General features: G+C 42.5%; 7 protein-coding genes across 7 annotated transcripts; 3 read left to right on the top strand and 4 right to left on the bottom strand.

The window, feature by feature from the left end:
- Positions 1-220: 220 nt before the first annotated feature.
- Positions 221-661, bottom strand: M430DRAFT_27811 (hypothetical protein; the record flags this gene model as incomplete). The annotated part of the gene is made up of 1 exon (XM_024865730.1): positions 221-661. The coding sequence occupies one exon, from the start codon at positions 659-661 to the stop codon at positions 221-223; it is 441 nt and encodes a 146-aa protein (XP_024720700.1).
- Positions 662-1,106: 445 nt separating this feature from the next.
- Positions 1,107-2,672, top strand: M430DRAFT_101620 (hypothetical protein; the record flags this gene model as incomplete). The annotated part of the gene is made up of 9 exons (XM_024860729.1): positions 1,107-1,188; positions 1,259-1,308; positions 1,367-1,411; positions 1,468-1,615; positions 1,665-1,745; positions 1,802-1,881; positions 1,944-2,178; positions 2,233-2,312; positions 2,367-2,672. 9 exons carry the CDS (start codon positions 1,107-1,109, stop codon positions 2,670-2,672), a joined length of 1,107 nt encoding a protein of 368 aa, XP_024720699.1.
- Positions 2,673-3,570: 898 nt separating this feature from the next.
- On the top strand, positions 3,571-5,234 carry M430DRAFT_66400 (hypothetical protein; the record flags this gene model as incomplete). The annotated part of the gene is made up of 6 exons (XM_024869225.1): positions 3,571-3,696; positions 3,752-3,835; positions 3,890-4,187; positions 4,245-4,539; positions 4,604-4,735; positions 4,826-5,234. 6 exons carry the CDS (start codon positions 3,571-3,573, stop codon positions 5,232-5,234), a joined length of 1,344 nt encoding a protein of 447 aa, XP_024720698.1.
- Positions 5,235-12,576: 7,342 nt separating this feature from the next.
- Positions 12,577-13,641, bottom strand: M430DRAFT_237982 (hypothetical protein). The gene is made up of 2 exons (XM_024864967.1): positions 13,132-13,641; positions 12,577-13,071 (listed from the first exon to the last, which is right to left on the bottom strand). Exons 1-2 carry the CDS (start codon positions 13,578-13,580, stop codon positions 12,759-12,761), a joined length of 762 nt encoding a protein of 253 aa, XP_024720697.1. The 5' UTR covers positions 13,581-13,641; the 3' UTR covers positions 12,577-12,758.
- Positions 13,642-18,007: 4,366 nt separating this feature from the next.
- On the bottom strand, positions 18,008-18,994 carry M430DRAFT_27807 (hypothetical protein; the record flags this gene model as incomplete). Its single annotated transcript, XM_024865728.1, has 3 exons — positions 18,008-18,028; positions 18,110-18,117; positions 18,226-18,994. 3 exons carry the CDS (start codon positions 18,992-18,994, stop codon positions 18,008-18,010), a joined length of 798 nt encoding a protein of 265 aa, XP_024720696.1.
- A 1,317-nt stretch (positions 18,995-20,311) lies between these two features.
- On the top strand, positions 20,312-21,154 carry M430DRAFT_34924 (hypothetical protein). Its single transcript, XM_024866640.1, has 2 exons — positions 20,312-20,369; positions 20,428-21,154. Exons 1-2 carry the CDS (start codon positions 20,364-20,366, stop codon positions 21,088-21,090), a joined length of 669 nt encoding a protein of 222 aa, XP_024720695.1. The 5' UTR covers positions 20,312-20,363; the 3' UTR covers positions 21,091-21,154.
- Positions 21,155-21,351: 197 nt separating this feature from the next.
- On the bottom strand, positions 21,352-22,821 carry M430DRAFT_139514 (hypothetical protein; the record flags this gene model as incomplete). Its single annotated transcript, XM_024862616.1, has 2 exons — positions 22,737-22,821; positions 21,352-22,673 (listed from the first exon to the last, which is right to left on the bottom strand). The coding sequence occupies exons 1-2, from the start codon at positions 22,765-22,767 to the stop codon at positions 21,352-21,354; spliced, it is 1,353 nt and encodes a 450-aa protein (XP_024720694.1). The 5' UTR covers positions 22,768-22,821.
- Between the last annotated feature and the right edge of the window lie 180 nt (positions 22,822-23,001).

Here is a 23,001-nt window from a genome sequence, read left to right as displayed (position 1 = left end):
AGTCTGACGAGACATGTCACTGCTTTGTGGACCGGAGCATTGTTCGCTCAATGTCAATGTTTGGATCTTCCACCCTGCATTGAATAATGCTATTAATGGCAAAGACTACAAGAGCATTTAAGAGTGCGGACGAATCTCACGAGCTAAGGGGGCTCTAGGACGGAAATCAGCCTAAAATTTAAGCTTTTAATGGCGCAAAGACCGGTTCACTCAGATACTGTCAACTGATAATGTTAATGTCCTGTATGACCGCCTCTATACCCGTCGTAACTGCCATGGCCACCCCTGTTCCCACCGTGTTCCTCATACCCACCCTGGCCACCTCTCTTCCCGCTACCGTGTCCTTCATAGCCGCCATGGCCACCTCTATTCCCACCGTGTTGACCCTCATATCCGCTGTGTTGACCCTCATATCCGCCGTGTCCTTCATAGCCGCCATGGCCACCTCTATTCCCGCCGTGTTGACCCTCATATCCACCGCGTCCTTCATAGCCGCCGTGGCCACCTCTATTCCCGCCGTGTTGACCCTCATATCCACCGCGTCCTTCATAGCCGCCGTGGCCACCTCTATTCCCGCCGTGTTGACCCTCATATCCGCCATTTCCTTCATACCCGCCGCCATATCCACCACTGTTACCCCCGTATCCGCCTTGGTTTCCATAATATTGCCCTTGATTGTATCCCGGAGTGTTATTGTATGCGACTTGTTGGTCCAGGTAGTCTTGAGGATGCTTTTGCCCAGTCACGGCGTCAGTGACCTTGTGTAAGAGTGATGAGCCCGAAGACTGCTGTTGGCCGTTTGATTGCTTTTGCCCAGAAAGCTGGTCAGTGATCTTCCCAAGAAATCCCGACATGGTAGAAGTATGCGTAAACGGGGTTGTTGATCTTCGTAAGGAGGATGATTATCTCGAAAGAGGATATGCTAACTTGAAGGGTTTCGGTTGAAGGAGTGAGGTAGTGAGGTTTGCTGCGGAGGTCCAGGGCGGGCAGAATAAGGCGGTAGAGGCGGTAGCCTAAAACATGGCGCTAGCCACTGCGCGTTAAATCACCTCCTCCTCTGGTATCCTTTTCTTCCCATTAACATTCGACGTCTCCCATTATCAGCCATGGCCGCCAGACTATCCAAGTCGCAACGTTTGATAATTATCATCGGCATATCTTTCTCATTCTTCGTTGCTGAGATCTCAGGTGAGCTGCTCCCCGAAACGAAACACTGCTTGCCTGGTTAGCATAGCTGACTCTGCCACACGACTTCCAGTCGGATTTTACACCCACTCACTTGCCCTCATCGCTGATGCATTCCATTATGTACATTCCGGCCTGCGAAATATCTTCCTCGTACTCTGATAACTAACTTTGCGACTAGATGAATGACTTGGTAGGATTTATCGTTGCTCTCGTTGCACTCAGGGTAAGTTGACGTCAGATCTTACCCACCCGGCCGACTAGCCAACGTGCTTAATTCAGATCTCACAACGCGATAATACACCCGAAGCATTGTCTTTCGGCTGGCAAAGGGCACAGCTCTTAGGAGCTTTCTTCAATGGCGTTTTCCTCCTGGCGCTCGGTGTGAGCATCTTTCTACAATCCGTTGAACGATTTGTATCTCTGCAGAGTATGCCCGGTCTCTCTCTATCAAAGCACACTCTTAACTCAGCTTGCAGAAGTAGAAAATCCAATGTTGATCTTGATAATGGGTTGTGTGGGTCTTACGTTGAACATCATCAGTGTCACATTCCTGCACGGTATGAGGTCCCTGTGCCATCTCCTAATGGGTAAAAGCTGAAGGATAGACTCTTAGAGCATGACCACGACCACGGCAGCGCGAGCGAGCATCCAGCGGGCGCCGCAACTGAGAATAGCATCGATCTCTCAGCTATAGTGCAAGACGTGAGTGCTACCCTCCTGCCGCACAGGTTCAAGATGATGCTAATGCTCACCAGACAACGCACCCACATCAGGATCATCGTCATACAGTAGCCGAAACCAGGGGAAAGGATCATGATCTTGGTCTGATGGGTGTTCTAGTACACTTGGTTGGAGATGCTATCAACAATATCGGCGTCATAATCGCCGCCGCTGTGATATGGAAAGCTAAATACGAGGGGAGATTCTATGCTGATCCTGGGGTCAGCATGGGCATCGCAATAATGATCCTGCTCTCAGCATTGCCACTCGGTAAGATATACCTCTTGATGCCAGGCTTGGACGCGCTTACAACATTGCCTCCAGTCAAGAATAGTGGTACGATCCTGCTCGAGAGTGTGCCGCTCGGCGTAAACCTTGCGGACGTGAAACACGACCTCGAAAAGGTATGTCGCGACTGTATTACCCCAAGATAAAATATATCTACTAATATTACATAGATCGACGGCGTAGAGTCAATACATGAGTTACACGCGTGGCGTCTGAGCCAGAATAAGGCTTTGGCATCCGCCCATGTCCTCACCTCTGACGACTCGGTCACGAGCTTTATGAATTCGGCACGGCTCATTAAGGAATGCCTCCATGCATATGGGATTCATTCTACTACGCTGCAGCCCGAGTTCGCTAAGTCGACCGACGCTGCTGGTGGCAATAGAGAATTGCCAAGTCTACGTCAGCGACTGACAAAGGCCAACTGCCAAATGACCTGTGGTATTCTGTGCGAAGACCTGACTTGCTGTGGCTGAGGAGGCTCGAGGTTACAATAAAGCTGCTCAAGTACCTGTCAAGTGCGTTTCTCCAAATGCGTGGCAGGGGAAGAGGGGTCCAGTCGTTAAGGTCGTCAGAACATGCGAAGAATATATGTAAACTGAACTCCTCAAGAACATCCCCACGTGCCTCCTGTACGATGCTGCAAACTATCCAACCCATCTAGGATCGCAGGCAATCCATGCTGAATTGCGCTTTGCCTCTTCTACGAAAGCCGAGGCCTTTAAGCCGTCTTGGTGACAAAGAGCTACTGAATTACCGAAGAATGCAGTATAAAAACATTTGGCTTATACCGAAGATATGCTCAGAGAGACAGTGATTCAATGTCGTGGGTTTCCTCTACAATCGCGCCCAAGCCCTAGTACATCAAAGCTGCACGCAAGTGATGATACCCCGACCAGCTGCAGTTTATTCTAGCACTACCTTCATTGTTCCTTCTCCTCTACCTCGACTGCATTCTCTATATTGATTGTGGGTCCCGAATCCTTGCCCGTTGAGCTACTGTCGGGTTGCCACCAATGGGGCCACCGCGTAGTCGCTCTCGTGGTGAGCATCAGGAGTAAAGTTAGCTCCAAAGCTCTAGAAAGAAACCATAATATTATAGTGCGATGTATCATAGAAGTGTTAACCGTTTGTGGTACTCAGTAGTACGGGGTAAATTGTCTCATGGTGCTGAGCAGGGCAGCGGAATGAATCTGTTCTGTCTCGTCAGATTTAGGCGGATCTTCTCGGTCGCTCTCTTAGTTGTTCGGTATCACTCCCAGGAAGTCCTCGTCCGGCAGACGTTTGCTCCTCGGTATTCATCACAACGTGACGCGGCAGATATTCCAGTCCTTATCCATTCCAACGCCACGTCTCTTCCTATGCTGCGAGGCGATGGCGTGGTCCAAATCCCATCGAATTTCGGTCATGCTGGCCATTGACACCGCATTCTTCCTACTGGAGCTGGGCGTTGGGATGTTCGTGGGCTCGCTGGCTCTTATGGCAGATGCCTTTCATATGGTGAGATGAGGCGGCTCTCTCGTGTTAAATGATATACTATATTTACGGGTTCCAGCTCAACGACATCATCTCCCTCGTCGTCGGCTTGTGGGCTGTAAAAGCTGCAGCGAGACCAAGGTCCGACAAATACTCATTCGGGGTATGAACAGCGTTCGCTTCATACATCACAGCTCAACACTAATTACTTCTCCAGTGGCTGAGAGCAGAGATTCTCGGCGCCTTCTTCAATGCTGTATTCCTCATCGCACTATGCCTCTCCATCATACTCGAAGCAATTACTCGTCTCCTCGATCCTCCAGAGATCAGCAACTCCAAACTGATCCTTATTGTTGGCTCATTAGGACTCGCTTCAAATCTTGCGGGGTTCTTTGTGCTAGGAGGACACTCGCATGGGGATGCAGAGCACGATCACCCAGTTGACGATATCAGCACTGTGGAGGAAGGACATGGAACTGGCACTACACATACCGTGGCAGCAGCAGGGCATCCAGGTCAGTTACATAGGAGCGGCCGTCATTGAATTTGTTAGATGCTGACGTCCATGACAGATCAACCAGCAACAAATGCGCGCTCACAGATTCAGAACAGTTCTTCGAGCAAAAGCGAGACGCATTCGAGCCTGCATCGACGACGAAGCAGTCAATCTGGAGGCCTCGTGGATCTAAGCATGTATCCGGCAAGCTTCAGACAAGGAATTATCGTCGCGAGCAAACATACCGCAGTTGGAGCTAGGGCCACGACTGCGATTGACCATTCCGAGCAAGATGATGTTACAGAAGAACCCTCCGAGATCTCTCCACCTTGTGAAAAAAGCAAGTTACTACTCTACTCAGAAGTGCCGCCGTTCGCACACACAAATTCACGACACCGAAGGAGCTGGACCGGGGCCGTCGCACAGCGGGCATAGCCACAGCAAGCCTGCGAGGAAAGCCAGTGTCGAGACTGATATGGGCACCAGCGCGATGATCTTACACGTCGTTGGAGATGCGCTCGGCAATGTAGGTGTGATTGCATCTGCACTTATCATCTGGCCTACTCCGTGATCTGGCCGGTTCTACGCCGATCCTGCGGTCTCCCTATTAATCGCAATCATAATCCTGAAGACGACCATTCCTTTGACTACCGCCAGCGCCAAGATACTACTACAAGGTGCCCCGAATCATCTTGACATCAATGATATCAAGGACAGGATTCCAGGAGTTGTCAACTGTCACCATGTCCACCTGTGGCAGTTGAACGAAACACAACCGATTGCGTCCCTTCACCTTCAACTCGATTTCCTTATCGAGCAGGGTGGGGTTGCTGAGAGATATATGATACTGGCAAAGGCAGTTCGGGAATGCCTACATGGTCACGGAATACACAGCGCTACCGTTCAGCCTGAGTTTTGCCTCAACGATCAACACGACCATGCAGCCCGGGCGCACCCACCTGCAAGTCCAGACGGCTCTCGGTCTCCGCGTAAAAGCAGCCCGTTAGATGAAGACGCATGCCTCATCAGATGCATAGATGACTGCAAGGAAAGAAGCTGTCTTTGACTTTCATTCAAGGTGGATGGTAAGCGCGACACAAAACATTTGGCCACAAATTTGGAAGAACTCTTAGATATCGCTAATCCGTTTGGATATGCTACAGAGAATATACTCGAATGTGCCATTTCCAACTCCTAATGAGCCGGCCCAGGGTGTTCCTGGACATTTGTATTTGTACCCGAAAATTCAAATGCACACGGGGAAGTAGTATAATAACCTCCCCCATTGTCAACCTTTAGGAGCCCCGGAATCCGAGCCGCCTAGAGTCCCCACGGCTTCTGCGGGCAGGGACTTTGTGGATCGTATTTGTAGTCTCCATGTTGACTTCGTGACGACCGGTAATCCGCGGCGGCCCGTCCCAGCCATGTGTTGCGGCTGGGTTGGAGAGCGCTGCCACCTTCTATAACAGTGTTCTTGAGGCATTTCGGGCGAAAACGGCCGAGGGTTTGGGGAGTTTGGCTTCTTTTTGGGGGGGGGGGGGGGTTAACGCACATGACCCTTAGCGGGACACATTCTGGATCTGTATCGGCTGGTGTGACTGGAGTATCATGATAAAGAACGAAGGAGGGTTCGAGACGAGGGCGAGACATGGCTAGGCTCATATATACAGAGGCCAGGGAAATGGGGAAACCTGGATTGGGAAACCAGGTGGAGCAGGTTGGTCACATCCGTCGTCCGAGATGTGGCTGGTGTACCTTCAGGTACTGTACATCCGGAAAAACCAGCGGGAATATACAGAATGGCGAGAGAAGGAATCGAGGTACACATCCCATAATGTCGAGAATAGAATTACGAATATAAAGCTATATTTGCAAAACTCTAGCGTAACGCCGATTTCAATTATTCCTGCAATGAAATCCACGCCAGAACTCCTCGTCATTGGAACAACCCCACTCGTCAACATACGAGGTGCTAGGAGCGATAAACTAAAAGATTGTAAAGATAGAAATCTTGTAGATCTAGATTTTGTTCCTTAGCTACTCGGCCAGCTATTTCCTTAGACTAATTACTTGACTACAGTGCCCTACTAATACTAGATAGAGACATAAGGACATCGAATTCGTCCTATAAGAAGACTACTATCTCTTCTAGGTATAACTTAGGCTTCTTAAGGAGGTACTCCTATAAAATCTCAAGTATGTGTAGCGTTATAGACTAACGCCTCCCCTACTATTTAGAGGGGCTATAGTGGCCCTAAAGTAACGAAGATTTAAGCGTATAGCTTTGATTAAACGCTTACTACGCCTAGTAGTATTAGCCATTTTGCTAGTCGTAAGTTTCTAGTAAAGTATTATGTCACGAATAAGATCATACTAGGAGGGAGCGAGATTCGGGGCCATGGTTTGTAAGATAAGGGGCTGTAGGTACGAATAGGATTAGCATGTAATTGTAATACATATCTAGGGCTTTCGAAAGAGGCAGGCCTGGTCAATTGGCGCGATATAGTACCTTGCGCTTAACCGCATTTGGACAATAGGCCGAGAACCCCTGGTCCGCAAGAAGTCAAAAAATTTGGGGTAGGGGAAGCCGGCCGTGTAAGCCACTGTAAGCGCCATGACAGCTGTATTTACTGTGGCCAAGCGAACAGATCACTAACCCAACTATTGCTTAATAATATTCTTTGTGGCTTTGTTATAGTTGGATTTAGGTAGAACCGCAGGTTAAGTAACGTGACGCTAGCGAACCTAACAGCGGCGCGTCCCGAGGCCCCTAAAATAAAAGTTAAAGCTAAAGACGCGATCGTAGTCGCGTCTAAGGGAGAAGGGAGTAGTAGTCGCTAATAGCGACGATTACAAAAGCTAAGTATAAAGGCAAGACAGAATAAAGAGAATCTAGCATCGATCGATACTATACTCTTGTCCTCTAGAAAGTACCTAGTAAGCGTTTCTTAGATCGCAAGAACTAGTAGTACACAGAACGATAAGACAAGAAGAGAGGAGGTAATACTACAGACGCTTTATAAGTAGATAAATAAGTAAACCGGCATTCTTAAAGTCCTCCTTAAAGTATAGACAAAACAAGAAGTACACAATAAGGCGATAAAGGCTAAGCTAGGTCAGGTTAAGGACAAGCTTTAAGCGGTTAAGGATAAGTTGTACTAGACTAAGTAAGAAATAGTAGAAGCTATAGCGGTTCTACACTTAGGACAGAGTAGCCCTAGCCTATCCTATACCGATGTTACACGCACTCCTCTTACTAGCTAGCTAAGTAATGTTTAGACGCTCTCTTCTATGTATACTACACTATCTACGCTTACTACTACACTCTACTATACGATCGACACCTTAAGGGTAGAACAAGAAGCTAGGGACTAGATATCCGCTAGCGCGATTTAAACAGTAGTAGAAAGCGGGATCCGGGCCGAGTAAGATAGATCGTTATAGCGCTACTAAGTAGTAACAAAAGATCTAAGGAATCTACATCACATTAGAGTTACCTACAAAAATAAAGTCGAACATACAAAAGTGAAACGCGTACTAGAGTTAAGCCTGGCTAAAGGCGCGCGGATAATGCGAGATAACCTCTACCTTATTAGAGTAGACAGCGTTAACCGTACTATAGTGTTAGACAAGGCAGGGAATGTTCGAGCTAAGGCCGCTAAAGCGTTAGGTAAGGAGAATAACACCCGGGTTACGAAAGTAGCTTAGTTAAGTAATCGAGAAATCCTAAAAGCATACAGATCTATAGTAGTATACCTAAGTAAAAGGTTAGACGCGTAGCGCTTTCTTAACAAAGGATTCTTTTCTACTAGAAGAGAATCAGGCTATACAAAAGTCTTTAAACGACGAGAACGCCCTAAGTAATACTATAACTACCAGGAAATTACCGACTATAAAGCTTATTAATACACTAAGACACAGATATGTAGTAAATACGCGAAAGAGGGCTATTACTATAGTGCCTATATTAAGACAATTACAAAGTGTGCCGTATATAGTAGGCCCTACAAAGCATGTAGCAGAAGCTGCCAGAAACTCTACCTATCTTAGCATAAGTAAGACACTTTGTATCCTTTAACTAAATATAAGAAAACAAGGCGTAGTACACGACAGTTTAATAAACGACAACAAGATCCGGGACGCTATAGTACTAGCGATCTAAGAGCCCTTAGCGCAGAGAATCTAAGGCCGACTCCTAACAACCCTAATAAGCTACTATAAATAGACTAAGATGGTCCTAATGACGTACAGAGATAGAAGATAGGCAATCCAGAGTATACTCTAGATAAACAAGGACGTTAAGGCAGAGTAAGTAACAATAGAATCCCTAGACTTAATAGCCGTAGTAGTGTAACTCCCGAGTCGCATAGTCCTGGTAGCATCTGTTTATATACCTAGATACGACCCCTAGGCCCTATAAAATACATGTAACAAGTTACGTAAAGCTATTATAGAGACTAGACAGAAAGCAGGAATAAAGGTAGAAGTAGCGATTATAAGAGACTTTAACTAGCACGACTAGCTATAGGGAGGGGATAATGTGTCCTTAGAGAGGTAAGGAGAGGCAGACCTAATCATCGACCTAATAAGCGAGTTCTCTCTTAGTAGCCTACTCTCTAAAGGTACCAAGACTTGGCATAATAGTAAGCACGAGACAACTATCGACCTCGTCCTAGCCTTAGAAGAGTTAAAGAAAGCTACGGTTAAGTGTACGATATATAGTACAGAACATAGGTTAGACTACTACACGATCGACACTACATTTAATGTATCGATTCCGGCACCGTAATACTAAGAGCGACTACTCCTTAAGAACACGCTATAGAAAGATATTAAAGCCAGAATTATAAACACACTAGATGCTATTAGGATAGGAGGCACAGTTTAGTAGAAGACTAATACCCTTATGTTAGCCGTGTTAGATGCCGTCTATTCTCTTATACTAAAAGCCAAGCCCTTACCCTATACAAAGTAATAGTAGACGACAGATCTTACGTAGCTACGTTATATTTACACGCACTAGAGAAACCGTATACGATTAGAACAGAGAGCAAGACATTAAATAACAGAGCTTAAAGAAATAGTAAAAGGCGCTACAAAACAATACTACGATACTATCTAACAACAGAAGAAAAAGCACTAGAAGGAGTTCCTAGCAGATAACAACAACATTTAAAAGGCGGCAAAATACCTTAAGTCCGGGGATAGTACAGTATTTAGAAAGGTCCTACAGATTACTAAAGTAGACAGGTCGTCTATAACAAACTACAAGGAACAGGCAGATAAACTCCTAGCTAAGTTCTTCCCTCTACTACTAGAGACTATTAATAATAAAGGACTAAGACCGTAAAGGGCGCCTATAGTAATGCCGGCTATTATAATAGAAGAAACAGAACGTTAGCTATTTGTAGCGAAATCCTAGAAAGCGCCTAGAAAGGATAGCCTACTAGTAGCTATCTAGAAGGAGATCTGGCTAGTTATTAAGCATCATGTTCTAGTACTGTTCTACGCTTTGCTAAAAGAAGGCTTACTACCTAGTTAATAGTAGTATACTAAGATTATTCTGCTTAAAAAGCTAGGCAAGGAGGACTACACTATTATAAAGGCATAGAGGCTAATCTCGCTCTTAGTAACGCTAGGCAAAGTACTAGAATCTGTAATTACAGAACAGATCTTACACGCTATAGAGACGTATAGCCTACTCCTAACAAACTACTTTAGCGCCTATAAGTAACGGTTAGTAGAGCAAGTACTTGTATTCTTATAAGAGCAGATTTACACTACCTAGCAGGAAAGGAGGATTGTAAGTCTAATTAGCTTTAACGTAAAAGGTACATACAACAGTATCTGTAAGGAGAGATTAATCTAAAGAATAAGAGCGCGAGGCATACTAGAAGAACTGTACTAATAGACAGAAGCCTTTTACTTAGACCGTACAGCGTCTATTTAGATTAACAGACAAAGCTCTAAAGCGCAAACCCTACCCTAGGCTAGCTTACCCTAGGGCTCGCCCCTCTCTCTAATTCTCTTTCTCTTCTTTAATACAGACTTAGTATAGAGGCGCATTAACAGCCGTAAGGGTGCGATAGCCTTCGTTAATAATTTTACGGCTTAGGTTACAGGGCTAATAGTAGAGAGTAACTAGGAAGGCATTAAAGTAGTTATTAACGATACGCTAGATTAGGAAAGGAGAAGCGGTACGACTTTTAAAGCAGAGAAGACGGCAATTATTCATTTTACGCGCAAGCCTTACAAGGCCGACTAGGAACCTTTTACTATTAAAGAGCAGGTAGTTCGACCTAGGAGTAGCGTTAAGATCCTTGGAGTAATTATAGATACTAGGCTTAAATACAAAGAACACATCGCGAGAGCCGCATCTAAAGGGCTTAAAGTAGTAATAGAACTTAAGCGTCTATAAGGCCTGTCACCCCTTACGGCCCGGCAACTGTTCACGTCTACTGTCGCCCTAGTAGTCGACTACGCCTCTAACGTATAGATGTACAAAGTTAAGTTTAGAGCGGTTTAGGCTATTAATAAGGTCTAGAGAATTAGGGCACAAGTAATCGTAGGGACCTTTAGTACGGTAGTAACGAGTGTAGTAGAGGCAGAAGCCTACATCGCTACTACACAAGACAGGTTCTAGAGAAGAGCGATTAAGCTCTAGACAGACATGTACACCCTCCCTAAAACTAATCCGCTTTAGAGTACGGTCGTACGGATAGGGAAGAAGTTTAAACGATTCTACCTATCACCCTTCTACTAGGTAGCGGACGTACTAAAAGCCGTTCTTATAGATAGCCTCAAAACTATTAAACCGTTTACACTTAGACTATAGGAAAAGCGAACACAGACTATTACAGACGACGTAGTAACAGCACTAACTAACAGAGATGCGGCTATCCGGATTACAGTTAGTAGTTCGTTACGGAATAGGGTAGTAGGAATAGGTAGAGTAATTAAGATATAAGCGTCTTTCTACAGCAGTCTAATAGTAGAGACCTTCTCCTCTACAATCAGTATTAGGACAGATCAGAACCTATACTCTAGGGAGTTGACGGCCATGGCAACCGCCTTAAGTCAGCTACTAAGGCTTAGATACCGGAACATTGTACTGCTAACAAGGAGCAAGTCTGCCGCGCTTATAATTAGAAAGCCCTGGCAACAATCTGGTCAAGGACAGGTCTGTCGCTTCTACAAGACCATTAGAGCAATGCGGCTAGAAGGAAATACGCTAAAGGTCGCGTAGCTCCTATTATACAAGGAGAACGAACTCCTAAAGCTCGCTAAAGAGAAAGCGAAGGCAGCGACCCGACAAGGAGCGGCGCCGTAAATACAATTACCAAATATACGGTCTACAACCCTTAGAATTACACGAACTAAACGAGACATAACTAAGACACTACTAGAGAACGTTAGAAAACACTCTAAAAGGGTTAACACAACACTCCTAGGCTAACACACGCGATAGCTCTACAATTAACTAACACGAAAAGAAGCTAGCGTATTAGCCTAGCTTTAGACAGGTATAGCACGATTAAACGGGTATCTTTACCGTATTAATGCGGTAGAGTTAGGCTAATGTACGTACAGGCAAGTAAGGGAGACCGTAGACCACTTCCTCTTCTAATACACTAGGTAGACGGCATACTAATTAAAGATGCTCTAATGTACAGACATTTATAGAAGTAATATATCTTTTTACCTAAGAGGGAGATCGCTATTAGATAACACTAACTAGTCGCTAAACATAAAAGTAGTTTACGTAACGATACGTTTTGTAATAACTACAGGCCGACTTAACGCTAACTAACCTTAAGAAGATATATCGTAGTCCTACAACTACTAACCCTATTAATACTAATCACCTTGTACTAGGACCGCAGGCACCGCTTTAGCCGCTAACGATAGGACGCTAAACACTTAGAGAATGGCCTTTAAGCTAGCCTACTAACAAATACTAACTCACGAGAATCCGTAGTAGAAAGACAGATAAGAGAGGACATAAGTCGGAAATAGACAATTTAGGGGCTTAAGGAGACATAGAGTTAGTTTAAGAATTGTAATTGTACATTAGTAATAGTTGCCCTTTCGGTAAACCGCCGGGCGTTAATAAATTGTGTGTGTGTGTGTAAGCGCCATCATGAACGTAAGCTACTACCGACAGGTAGGGCGTTAATAGACAAAGAGTTAGTGGTCAATGGGATAATGGCCAACGGGATAGTAGTCAACAGTGTTATGGGACAAAGGATTATGGGACAAAGGATTATGGGACAAAGGATTATAGGACAAAGGATTATGGGACAAAGGGTTAGGGGACAGAGAGTTAGCGGGCAAAGGGTTAGTGGTCGGGGCTGGTTGGGGCAGTGGTGAGTGGGGTGACTACAGCATATTTCTTGGATGATATTTGAGACCGGAAGTACATAAATTCATTAAACTCAGTGATCTAGTTACTGAACGGAAAACTCAATGTCTAAGAGTCCATTTCGGAAGGGTCCATAGCTGGTAAAAGGTGTTAGTCCTCTAGTCAAGCCGATACATTCATCCGCGTGACGAGTTGGCCAGGGATGATCGTGTTACTGTTAAGCTGTTCTTATGGTGTCGTCCAGGAGATGAAATCGTCGAAAGTGGACTGATAGGCATCAGGAGCAGCCTCGCTCATAAAGTATGAGTACTTATCAGTGAATTTGAATAGTTCTTCCAGCGGTTGTGTTGCATGCTCTTCAGATGCAACTTGGCTCTCGATCAGCAGTTCGAGATGCAGCTTTTGATCTGGTAATGGCCGATCTTCAATTATCGAGTAAAGAAAAGGCGTCAAGTTATGAATATCGGCCCCGAGAGACGGTCTATAGGAATTCAGATATCTTACGGCATCGTCTACCGCAGAGAGTCCTGTAGTGCGAAGCCTGTAGATATGACGGTCTTTAGATGGCCCTATGTTGAGGGAGGTTCTGCAATGAACTCACCCTTCATTAGTCAGACTATAAGGTATAAGTAAGAGGATAGCAGGCCCATAGGCCTGCACAAGTTTGGCCCATCGCTTTCCGAGTGGTAACCATCGCTCAAACTTGGCCTCAGCTTCCTGACGAGTGATGGTGATACCAGTCAGCAATACAGGAAGGAGGTTGTCTACAAACAGAACAAGCACTGTGGCTTGACGTGCGCTCGGAGTTTTCGGGCGCCAGCGATCTTTCCTCACTCGCTTTCTCGTCTGTCGTGCTTCCCTCTCCTGCTCGTATAAGATATAAACGTTTGCGAGGAATAATCGCCACGGAACTTGGGAGAGTAGTTGATGCTTCCCCGCGACAGTTTTGTTCCCCCTCTGGAGCTGAAGCTGAAATCTCTCCAGCTGGCCTTCGATGCTGTTCTCCAAAAGTTCTGGGATCGCGAGGGCGTGTTCTCGACCAGGAGCCATATCCAACCTTCTTTGCGAAAGAAGACAAGACCACAGTTCGGCAACGGGTTCTGGGCCGGCAATACTGCCTAGCACGGCCCAAGCACCGTTTGGCACTGTGAGAGCGGTGTCCGCTCCGCTGGTTAGCTGCTGCTCAGGTGGTGCCACCTCATGTGCCGGACGGTTTCGCTGTGCACGGGGCAGAGAGTCGGGGTCGAGCTGAGACGATTGAATATCTGAGGGGGGTCCTATTGAGCGAGTTATAGTTGTCAGCAACGTACTGGCAGGCAGGGGCTTTTTCCTGTTCTCCCAACTGTGTGCAGATGCATAGTCTGCTGATGGCAGCCAGGAGGGAAGTATTTAAAATTAAGTAAAATATAAATAGTAAATCTATTTAATAGAAAGTTTACTTTATAATTAAAGGATATAAGTAAAGATATAGTATTAACTATAATTAAACCTTTACTAGTATTATTAAGTTTATTACTTAGTAAATCTTACTTATTTTAATATTATTTAATCTAGATTTAATTAATACTTTTATCTTATATAAAAGAGTTATAATTTTCAAGAAGATTAAATACTATTAATTATTAGTAGAGTATATTAATTATTTAGTAACTTAAATAAGGCTAAATATCTCTATTATAATATTAGTTTTATCTTATTTCCTAGTTAATTCTATATTAATATATATAAAAGTAATAAAGAAAGTACTATAATACTTTAAAGGTATATAATATCTCTTAATTACTTATAAAAGTTTAAGTTCATCTACTTCTAAGCTAGATATTTATATATTTAATAATATAAATTATACTAGAGATTATATAACTTATTAACTAACTAGTAAAGTTACTAAAGTAATTACTTTTTTATTAATAGACTAAAATTATAATAATCTAAATATTAAACTATTATAACTTAATTAGAGACTAAATTAGAATATATAACTCTATTAGAAGCTATAAAAGAGATAGCATAAATTTAATATCTTCTTAAAGGATTTAAATACTTAAACTAAGACTTAAATTCCATATCTTTTATAAGTAATAATTAAAGATCCCTTTTACTAGCTAAAAACATAGTATTTTATAAAGGTTTTAAATATAATTAAAAGGATTATAAGTTAACTAGAAGGTATTTAATACTCTTTAAATTACTATAGAAAAGACTTTTAATATACTTTTTAAGTATATTAATATAATAATACTTTACTTAAAAAAGGTAATATTATTATTAAAGGATATATAACTTACTTTAATTATAACTTTAATAGTTAAATTTAATTTCTTTAAGGAGATAACTAATTTTTATAAGTATATATAAAGTTTTACATTATTAATAATATAATAGTTTCTAGTAATACTTTTTCAATTTTATTATATAATTAATTATATAAAATAGTAATACTTTCTAGTAATACTTTTAAGTTACTTTTAATTATACTAATACTCCTTTAATTAATATATATATTATATAATATATAATATAGTATAATCTAATATTAATATAAGTTTTTAGACTATATTAATATAATATAATATAAATCTCAAATACTTATAATATAATAGTTAAATATTCTTTAAATACTATCCTTTTAATAAGTCTAAGACTAGCTTACTAGCTTTAATTCCTTTTTATTATATAAATCTATCTAACTTTCTTTATTTCTAATCTAGAGCTATATTATTAGTAAAAGAATAAAGTACTAGTATCTTTAAAGAAGAACTCTTTTATTAAAAATAATATATATAAGGTTAAAGCTATTTTAAACTATAAAAAGGAGATAAAATAGACTTAATACTATTTAATTAAATAGAAGAGCTACTTATATTCTAAAAATATATAAAACCTATATTAAAATATTAATATTAGGTCTTTATTATAAACTTATAAAAAGTTACTAGTAAAATAAATATAAGTTATTAGTAGTAAAGAGGTAATTAAATTAAAAGGGCCTTTTTCTTTATAAAAATAAAAATACTTAAAAGTTAATACTTAAGATTATAACTTTAATAATATAATTATAAAGCTATTTTACCTAATTAAATTATATAATAAATAAAATAATAAAAGGGATATTTAAGACTATAACTTTAATAATATTATTATAAAGCTAATTTCCTTAAAAGAGAGTATACTATAAAAGAAAAATAAATAATAAATAATAAGAGAATAGTTAAAGTACTAGTTATAATTAAAACTACTTAAGTAAAGTAGTAAAGCTATTATAAACCTCTAATAACTATTCTTTCTCTTTCTTCTTTTCCATTACTATTATTATAATATTTATTCTTTTTTTTCTCTTTTCTTCTTCTTTTTATTTACTTTCTCTCTTTCTTCTTTTTCCTTTAACTCCTTCTAATATAATATAATCTTATTTATATACTATAGATATATAAGTAGTAAATCTCTAATAAAGATACTAATATATAATAGTTTTACTAGACGAGAAATGCTCGCTTTACTTATATGTAATTCTTTATAAACTTTAATAGTAGTAATTTATAAGGGTTACAGATTGCACTAAGCCTAATATAGTTAAAGAACTAGTGGAATCTACTATATATAACTTAAGTAATAATATTAACTATAACTAGACTATTAATAGAGGGCACATTTAATAATACTAATTATAATTAGACTATTAATAAGGGGTATATTTGTAAATAGCTCTTTATTTAAATAATAAGGAATATATTAAGGAATAGGTTATACCTTAAGTAAAAAATAAATAAATAATAGTAAGAGTTATATATAAATATATTTAATTAAAACCTTTATAGACTTTTTTTTTCTTTTACTTTTAATAATTTTAAACCTCTTTACTATAAGTATATTATTTTAGCTAGTTATATCTATTATAATTAGGCTATCCCATTTCCAGTCTTATACTATTCCTACCTAGGCAGATATAGCAATTAAGCTTTCCACGACTACAGGTATAGTTATTAGACAGGTCCTTTTCAGATAGCTTGCTAACAGGCTCGGGAGAAAAAATATATATGGAATTAAGCTAGTTATTATTATTATAAGTACTTTTAGACAAGCTATCACTAGCACTAGACCTTCACTTTCTCTACTAGGACCTCTAATCTTTTAGTAGGGTTTTTATAGGGATTAGAGTCAGAGGCGATTATCCTCTATTATCTATTATCACCTCTAAATTCGCTACCGTCAAATGGCGTGGCATGTTAATGAACTCCGTCTTTGTAATGTGAGCCAGTTGCCTTCACTAGTATATAGGTATATAGCCAAGCTAATTGTCTGGCCTAGGCAAGGCTTTGGCAATTTCGCGGCAGCGATAGTGTCCTTTGTTTGCATTGTAGTGTTCAAAGACTCCCTCCTTCACGCAGAGAGCCCAGCTCAGTGCAATGCGAGGTGCCAGCTAGCTACAGATAAGATGTGGAGAATAATTATAGTATATTCGAGCACTATTAACCTTGACTTGGATGATAACCGTATATAAGCGCGCAACGAGAGCCCTGCTAGTACCTAACCCAAGAAGTTGAGTTTCCGCATGTGTTGACTTCCTGGCTGGAGCGTTTGTCAGCAGATTGAGCCTAGAACCCACAGCTTAGTAACTTCTAGCAAGGGACAAGTGACCTTCAGCAGTAGCCCTGCGGCTGATCTGAACATCGCAGCTGTCAGGGACTCGTTTATGGGCAAAAACTGTACCAAGAGTCACTACGGCACCGTCGAGCTTTACCGAGGGGTACCTAATTATAGAGGTGTTTGTATAGCTGTGCATGCAAGTTGGAAATCAGCCCCTGCGTAATCTTAACTTTCTATTAAAGCTGAACATAGTAATATTCACCTATCTTAAAATACACTTATCTAATTTATTAAACTTACTAGAAGCGTTATACCCGTCTTAGGCTATTAAGTCCTCTAGAGGCGTCATGCCAAGGTAGTATACCTACTCCTAAGTAAAAATAAATAAGTTAGTTAAATAGTATAATATACCATATAGTAATAACTAAAATCCTTAAATACTAGTTAGAGGACTTCCCTCTCTTTACCTCGTGTACCCCTTCCTATATAAGATATACATTACTAACCTCGCTACCCTTTACTACCTTAATTTTATTAAGCTTTCCTATTACCTCTAAATAATCTAACTAAAGATTTAAAACTAGCCTACTAATAGCTCTTACTAGTTTTTAATCTATATAGTAAAGCCGTCCTAAAAAGATACTAAGGAAGTCTCTAGGAGAAATAGTAACTAATAGGGTAGTAGTAAGGAGTTTAGTTAAGATAGTTTTATTACTTAAAGTCCTTTTATTTAACCTACCTTTATAAGGCACTAGACTAATATAGATAGACTTATTATAGTCTAGTTAGCCTTTAATACTATAGTAGAGAACGTGTATATTTAATTTCGCTAAAGTAGGCTTTAAGCTATAGTTAGCCAAGAAATCCTTACACTCTACTAAGTCTTACTCCTAAAAGCTAAGATAATTGCCCTAGTATATATTTTATAAAGCGTAAAGTCTATTATAGATCCACTATTCTTTAATATTACTTTTTCTAGAGAAGTCACCTACTTCTTTAGCTATAATCCTTAGGTAAAGCTAATAAAGAGGAAAGTTATAAACTTTATTCTAGGAAAGTAATAAATCAAGGTCCTTAGCATGTTAAAAGAAATAATTCTTGAACTCACTAGTCCAGTAAAGTAAAAAGGACGTTACCCCTTTCTCCCTCAAATTAGACAGAAGTTTCAAATAGGAAGTCCATTTAAAGATATTGCTCCGGCTTTGGCTGTATCCCATGGCGGCTACAAGTTTCTTTACGGCCTGTTTCTCGTGCGATGTGATTTCACTTCTCGGTCCGGACGCATTAGGAAGTGGTCCAATCATCTTGGCTCGTTGCTGGACCATAGGCCAGTAGTACGTCTCTTTCCACATTCGACGGAGTTGGGCCCTTGTATCGTTAGCCTTCTCCTTTTCAATACGCTTGATTGCATCCTCGTAATCGATTTCGTCATTGAACTCGCCCATGAGCTCAAGCGGCTCCGATAAGATATCTCGCAGGTCTATTTCCGACAATTCTCTCCTATCACGGCAAGCGATGGTATGCCTTAGGTGGTCTGATTTAGTGCGGTCTCCACGGGTTATACTCATCTGGCATTGGCCCCTCGTGCGGCCCGAACTGTCCCGCCCAACTTCTGCGAGTCTCTCCTGCGCCACCTCTAAGGCAGGCCTTGCAATCAAGCGATTGCATTTGGCCCAATTCTCTGTAATGCTGGTCATAATCTTCACAAATATTGCGTGGTCACTTGTTGTATGGGCCTCATCCAAAACGCCTGGGAAACAGGATGTGGGAGCGCGTCTGTCATCATACGCCCTATCAAGTGCCACAAGGACATGTTCCAGTAACTGAGGCCCATCATCAAGAACTGCACGCTTTGTGAAAGGAAGATGGATGACCATGTCCAAAGAATCAATGTCCGTAGCATTGGTCTCGTAAGAGGGGCATCTCGGATTTATGCAGGAAGATACTGACCCAGGCGATCCCGAATGAGAAATGGAGCCGCACACTTCGACACTATCAATAGCTCGCTCAGGATAAGGTGTTTCCGGTTCCTTTGGGGCCTCAATATCTGGGTTAGTACTCCCGCTTCATAGCACAGCTGCTCAATGCGTTCTGTTCGATGGAAGGATGCGTTGTCCATTACAATTACAGACTTTGGTTCTAGCCACCTACCACAATGCGGGAGGAGCTGTTCGATAAAGTCTTCAAAGACGTCGCCTTCCGTTGTACCCTGGAACACACGAGATAGAACGATTCCGTCCTGTAAGTAGGCTGGCAAGATTTGGTATCGCCGGCCCCGGTATAGCTTAGCAATCTGAACAGGAGTGACACAAAACGGAGACCAGCCTGTCTTTCTAAACCCAATCAGTTTATCGCATCCAGACTCGTCAACGTATACGAGGTGGTATAAGCGAAAGGGTGATAGGTTGTGAAGATATAGATCTCGTAGATCTGGGTTGCGTTCCTTAGCCACTCGGCGAGCTGTTTTCTTGGACTAATTAATTGACCGTAGTGCCCTGCTAATGCTAGATAGCGATACGAGGACGTCGAATTCGTCCTATAAGAAGACTTCCATCTCCTCTAGGTATAGCTCAGGCTTCTCAAGGAGATGCTCCTTTAAAACTTCAAGCATCTGTAGCGTGATAGACCGACATCCCCCCCCGCCATTTAGGGGGGGCCTTGGTAGACCTAAAGTAACGCAGATTTGAGCGTATTGCTTTAATCGAACGCTCACTACATCTAGCAGCGTCGGCCATTTCGCGAGTCTTGAGTTTCTGGTCAAGTAGCATATCACGAATGAGATCATACTAGGAGGGAGCGAGATTCGGGGCCATATTTTGGAAGATGAGGCGCTGTAGGGGCGACGAGAATTACTATAGCATGTTGTTGTAACTTAATATATATCTGGAGCTTTCGAAAGAGGCACTTGATGAGCGGCGTGGCTTGGTCGATGGGTACCATTAGGGTACCTTGCGCTTAACCGTATTTGGACAGTAGGCCGAGAATCCCTGGTCGTAAGAAGTCAAAAATATTTGGGGGGCCTACTGTCCAAATACGGTTAAGCGCAAGGTAATAACTTGAATGCAGCCTGATCGAGCCTGATCTTTCTGGTTACAGCTGGCCCGTGGAAATGTGGGGCGGAATTGCGTCCTCATCCATAGCCTGCTCGCAATCGTCTTCGAGAAAATTTGTACTCTCGCTGGGCATTTTCTTGATCTCGACTCACGGTCTTTGATGTTACCCAGCTCAGGACAAGCGCATTCGATCATGACTGTTGGCAGTCCAATCCTAATTAGGTCAACAATTAAGAGAAATCTGACCAATCCAATAGGAACATTGCGAGCACTATGGCTGCAACGACAATGGATTACCACCTGCCCTCAATTCTCTCTTGCAAAGTCGTTGCGCGCCCGATGAGCAAGGCTTGCGTGCAATACAAGTCGCAATCCTAAGCTCGCTAAGTGAGTCTGGACGCCTCCCTGCAAGCAATATCATCGATGACATTGCGGCGGACTCCGGTAAAACAGGATATGAGATATTGAGTGCATTGCACGATCACGATTATATACGAATGGATAAGCACAGGAACATTATCGCTGCCTATCCGTTCTCAATCAGACCAACGCGTCATCGTGTCGAACTGCAAAGCGGGGTAGCAGTATTTGCCATGTGCGCGATAGATGCTCTCGGAATCCCGCCTATGGTTCACAGCGACGCAACAATGCACTCAAGGACAGAGTCTGGCGACGAAATTTGTATTATCTTCCACCAGCAACGGGTTAGCTGGGACCCCCCCGAAACCGTTGTTTTCGTTGGAACGGCGTCTCACACAGGCGCTGCTGCGGATGTTTGCTGCGAGTATGTAAACTTCTTTGTCAGCCGAACAATCGCAGACTCCTGGGTACAGGCTCATCCGGAGATAACAGGGACGATTCTTGATCAGCAAAGGGCTGTGCAGCTAGGTGCCACAGTTTTTGGCATGTTGCTTCAGTAGGAAGCTTTTTATTACAAGTGTAGCACAATCCAATGTAATCTGTATCTAACAGCATAAACATATGAGTACCTACTTTTAAAAGGTACCAATGCCCATCCATTGATCATATGTGGCTTTTGGATCCATTAGTGACCTCGGGGCGTAAGCTTTCAAATAAGATGTGACCTGATCTATTACTCTGAAATTGTATTCAGAATTGTAAAATTTACTTCAACTATCTCTATCTATAAGGTATTTGATTTAGAAGAAACAAGTCAAGATTCACGTTGCGCAGCAACTTAAGGTTTTCACATCCTTATCAAAACCCAATGCAGCAAGCTTCCAAGCCTCATTCCACGTAAGATATGGATGAAACATCCCCGCCAGGTCTTTGGCCTTGACATGGTAACGCACGGAGAGTGCTGCTTCCATTACAAGTTCTCCTCCCTCTTCTGCCAGAACAAAGGCACCCACGATCCGGTCGTCACTCTTATCTCGCACCAGCGTTACGAAGCCCTGTGTGCTTTGCTGTACGAGAGCGCGAGGAAGAAGGTTCAGCGGGAAAGACGATGCTTCCGCGTCAATGCCCTTAGCACGAGCGTCAATGAGACTAACACCGACGCCTGCAACAGCTGGAGAAGTAAATACGACCCACGGCACGACTGAATAGTCGATTTTCTCCGGCTCTCGATTATTGATTGTTCTCAGAGCGTTGAGTGCAGCGAGCTTTCCTTCCGCTGCAGCAGTATAAACGAACTGCGGGGAATCGGCAACACAATCGCCAGCGGCGTATACCCCAGGGATCGAGGTTTCCAGGGTGTTTGAAACAACAAATCCACCATGCGCTGTGCTAGCCAACTTGATCGGAAGATCAGAGATGTGTGCAGTATTAGCACACCGACCGGCGGCGAGGAAAAGCCTTGATGCCATGAATGTCTGCTCTTTTCCCCTAGAAATACCTCTAACAATGACTCTATCTCCATCAGATATTACTGAAGTGATATCAATGCCCACCTGAACATTAATACCTTCTCCTGTCAAACATTCCTTCAAACCGTTACTTATGTCATGTTCGAGGCTAGAAAGCACATTTTCAGATCGCTGTACGACCGTGACTTTCGATCCCAGCCGGGAAAACATTTGAGCTGCTTCTAGTGCGATATAACCACCTCCAAGTACGATGAGCGAGTCCGGTCGTTTCGCCTCGAAGTATGCGGTTTCATTGGTCAGATAGTCAATCCTGGTGAGGTCGTCAACCAGATGACTGGGAAGTCTGGTGCGGACTCCAGAGGCAATGATGACACGATCCGCGGGCAAGATTTGAAAAGGCGTCTGGTCTTCAAGGCCACGGCGGACTTCCACAGCTAGTTGACCGGCACTCCGGACAAGTTTCCCAAACCCTTCAATGTACTCGACATTATCTAAGTTTGCGATAACCTTAGCATACTTTTCCTGCCGAAGGTCCCGAACCAGCGCACGGTTCTGTGCCGTAAGCGCCTCGAAGTCAGTCACCCTTTCAAAGACGTTGCGTATCCCTTGAAATGGTGGGCAGTTGTTGTGAGGGCTGGTAACGTGCGCTGCTTGGATGAGAAATTTTGAAGGAACTATGAACATGGTAAGAATCCTCATTATTGAAAAGCCTATTCAATGATGAGCATCACACTTACCGCAGCCGACATTCACACAGCAACCTCCCATTGGTAGGACGCTATTAACTATTGTAATACTGGCGGCTTCGGGAGCAGCTGCAGTAGCCGCTGCAAAGGCAGCTGAACCACCACCTGATCTTAATCTCAGCATATGCTCATGCAACTAGTCAATCAAAGGGAACGAACCGATAATTACCAGTCGACCACATCGGCCATTGGTATTCCCGCCACTTGAGTTCCCTGAGATACACTGCGTTACAGAGGCCATAATGTGAAGAAGATA

The sequence above is a fragment of the Amorphotheca resinae genome (assembly GCF_003019875.1).
Source record: "Amorphotheca resinae ATCC 22711 unplaced genomic scaffold M430scaffold_6, whole genome shotgun sequence".
NCBI lineage: Eukaryota > Fungi > Ascomycota > Leotiomycetes > Helotiales > Amorphothecaceae > Amorphotheca > Amorphotheca resinae.
Note: the sequence above shows the minus strand (reverse complement) of the source record. Positions and strands in the feature narration are given on the sequence as shown.

Bases quoted from the DNA above. Each gene is read 5' to 3' on its own strand.
- M430DRAFT_237982 (XM_024864967.1), bottom strand. From the start codon at position 13,580: ATGGCTCCTGGTCGAGAACACGCCCTCGCGATCCCAGAACTTTTGGAG. The intron at 13,072-13,131 runs GTGAGTTCATTG...TCATATCTACAG, and splicing joins TATAGTCTGACTAATGAAGG to GCTTCGCACTACAGGACTCT.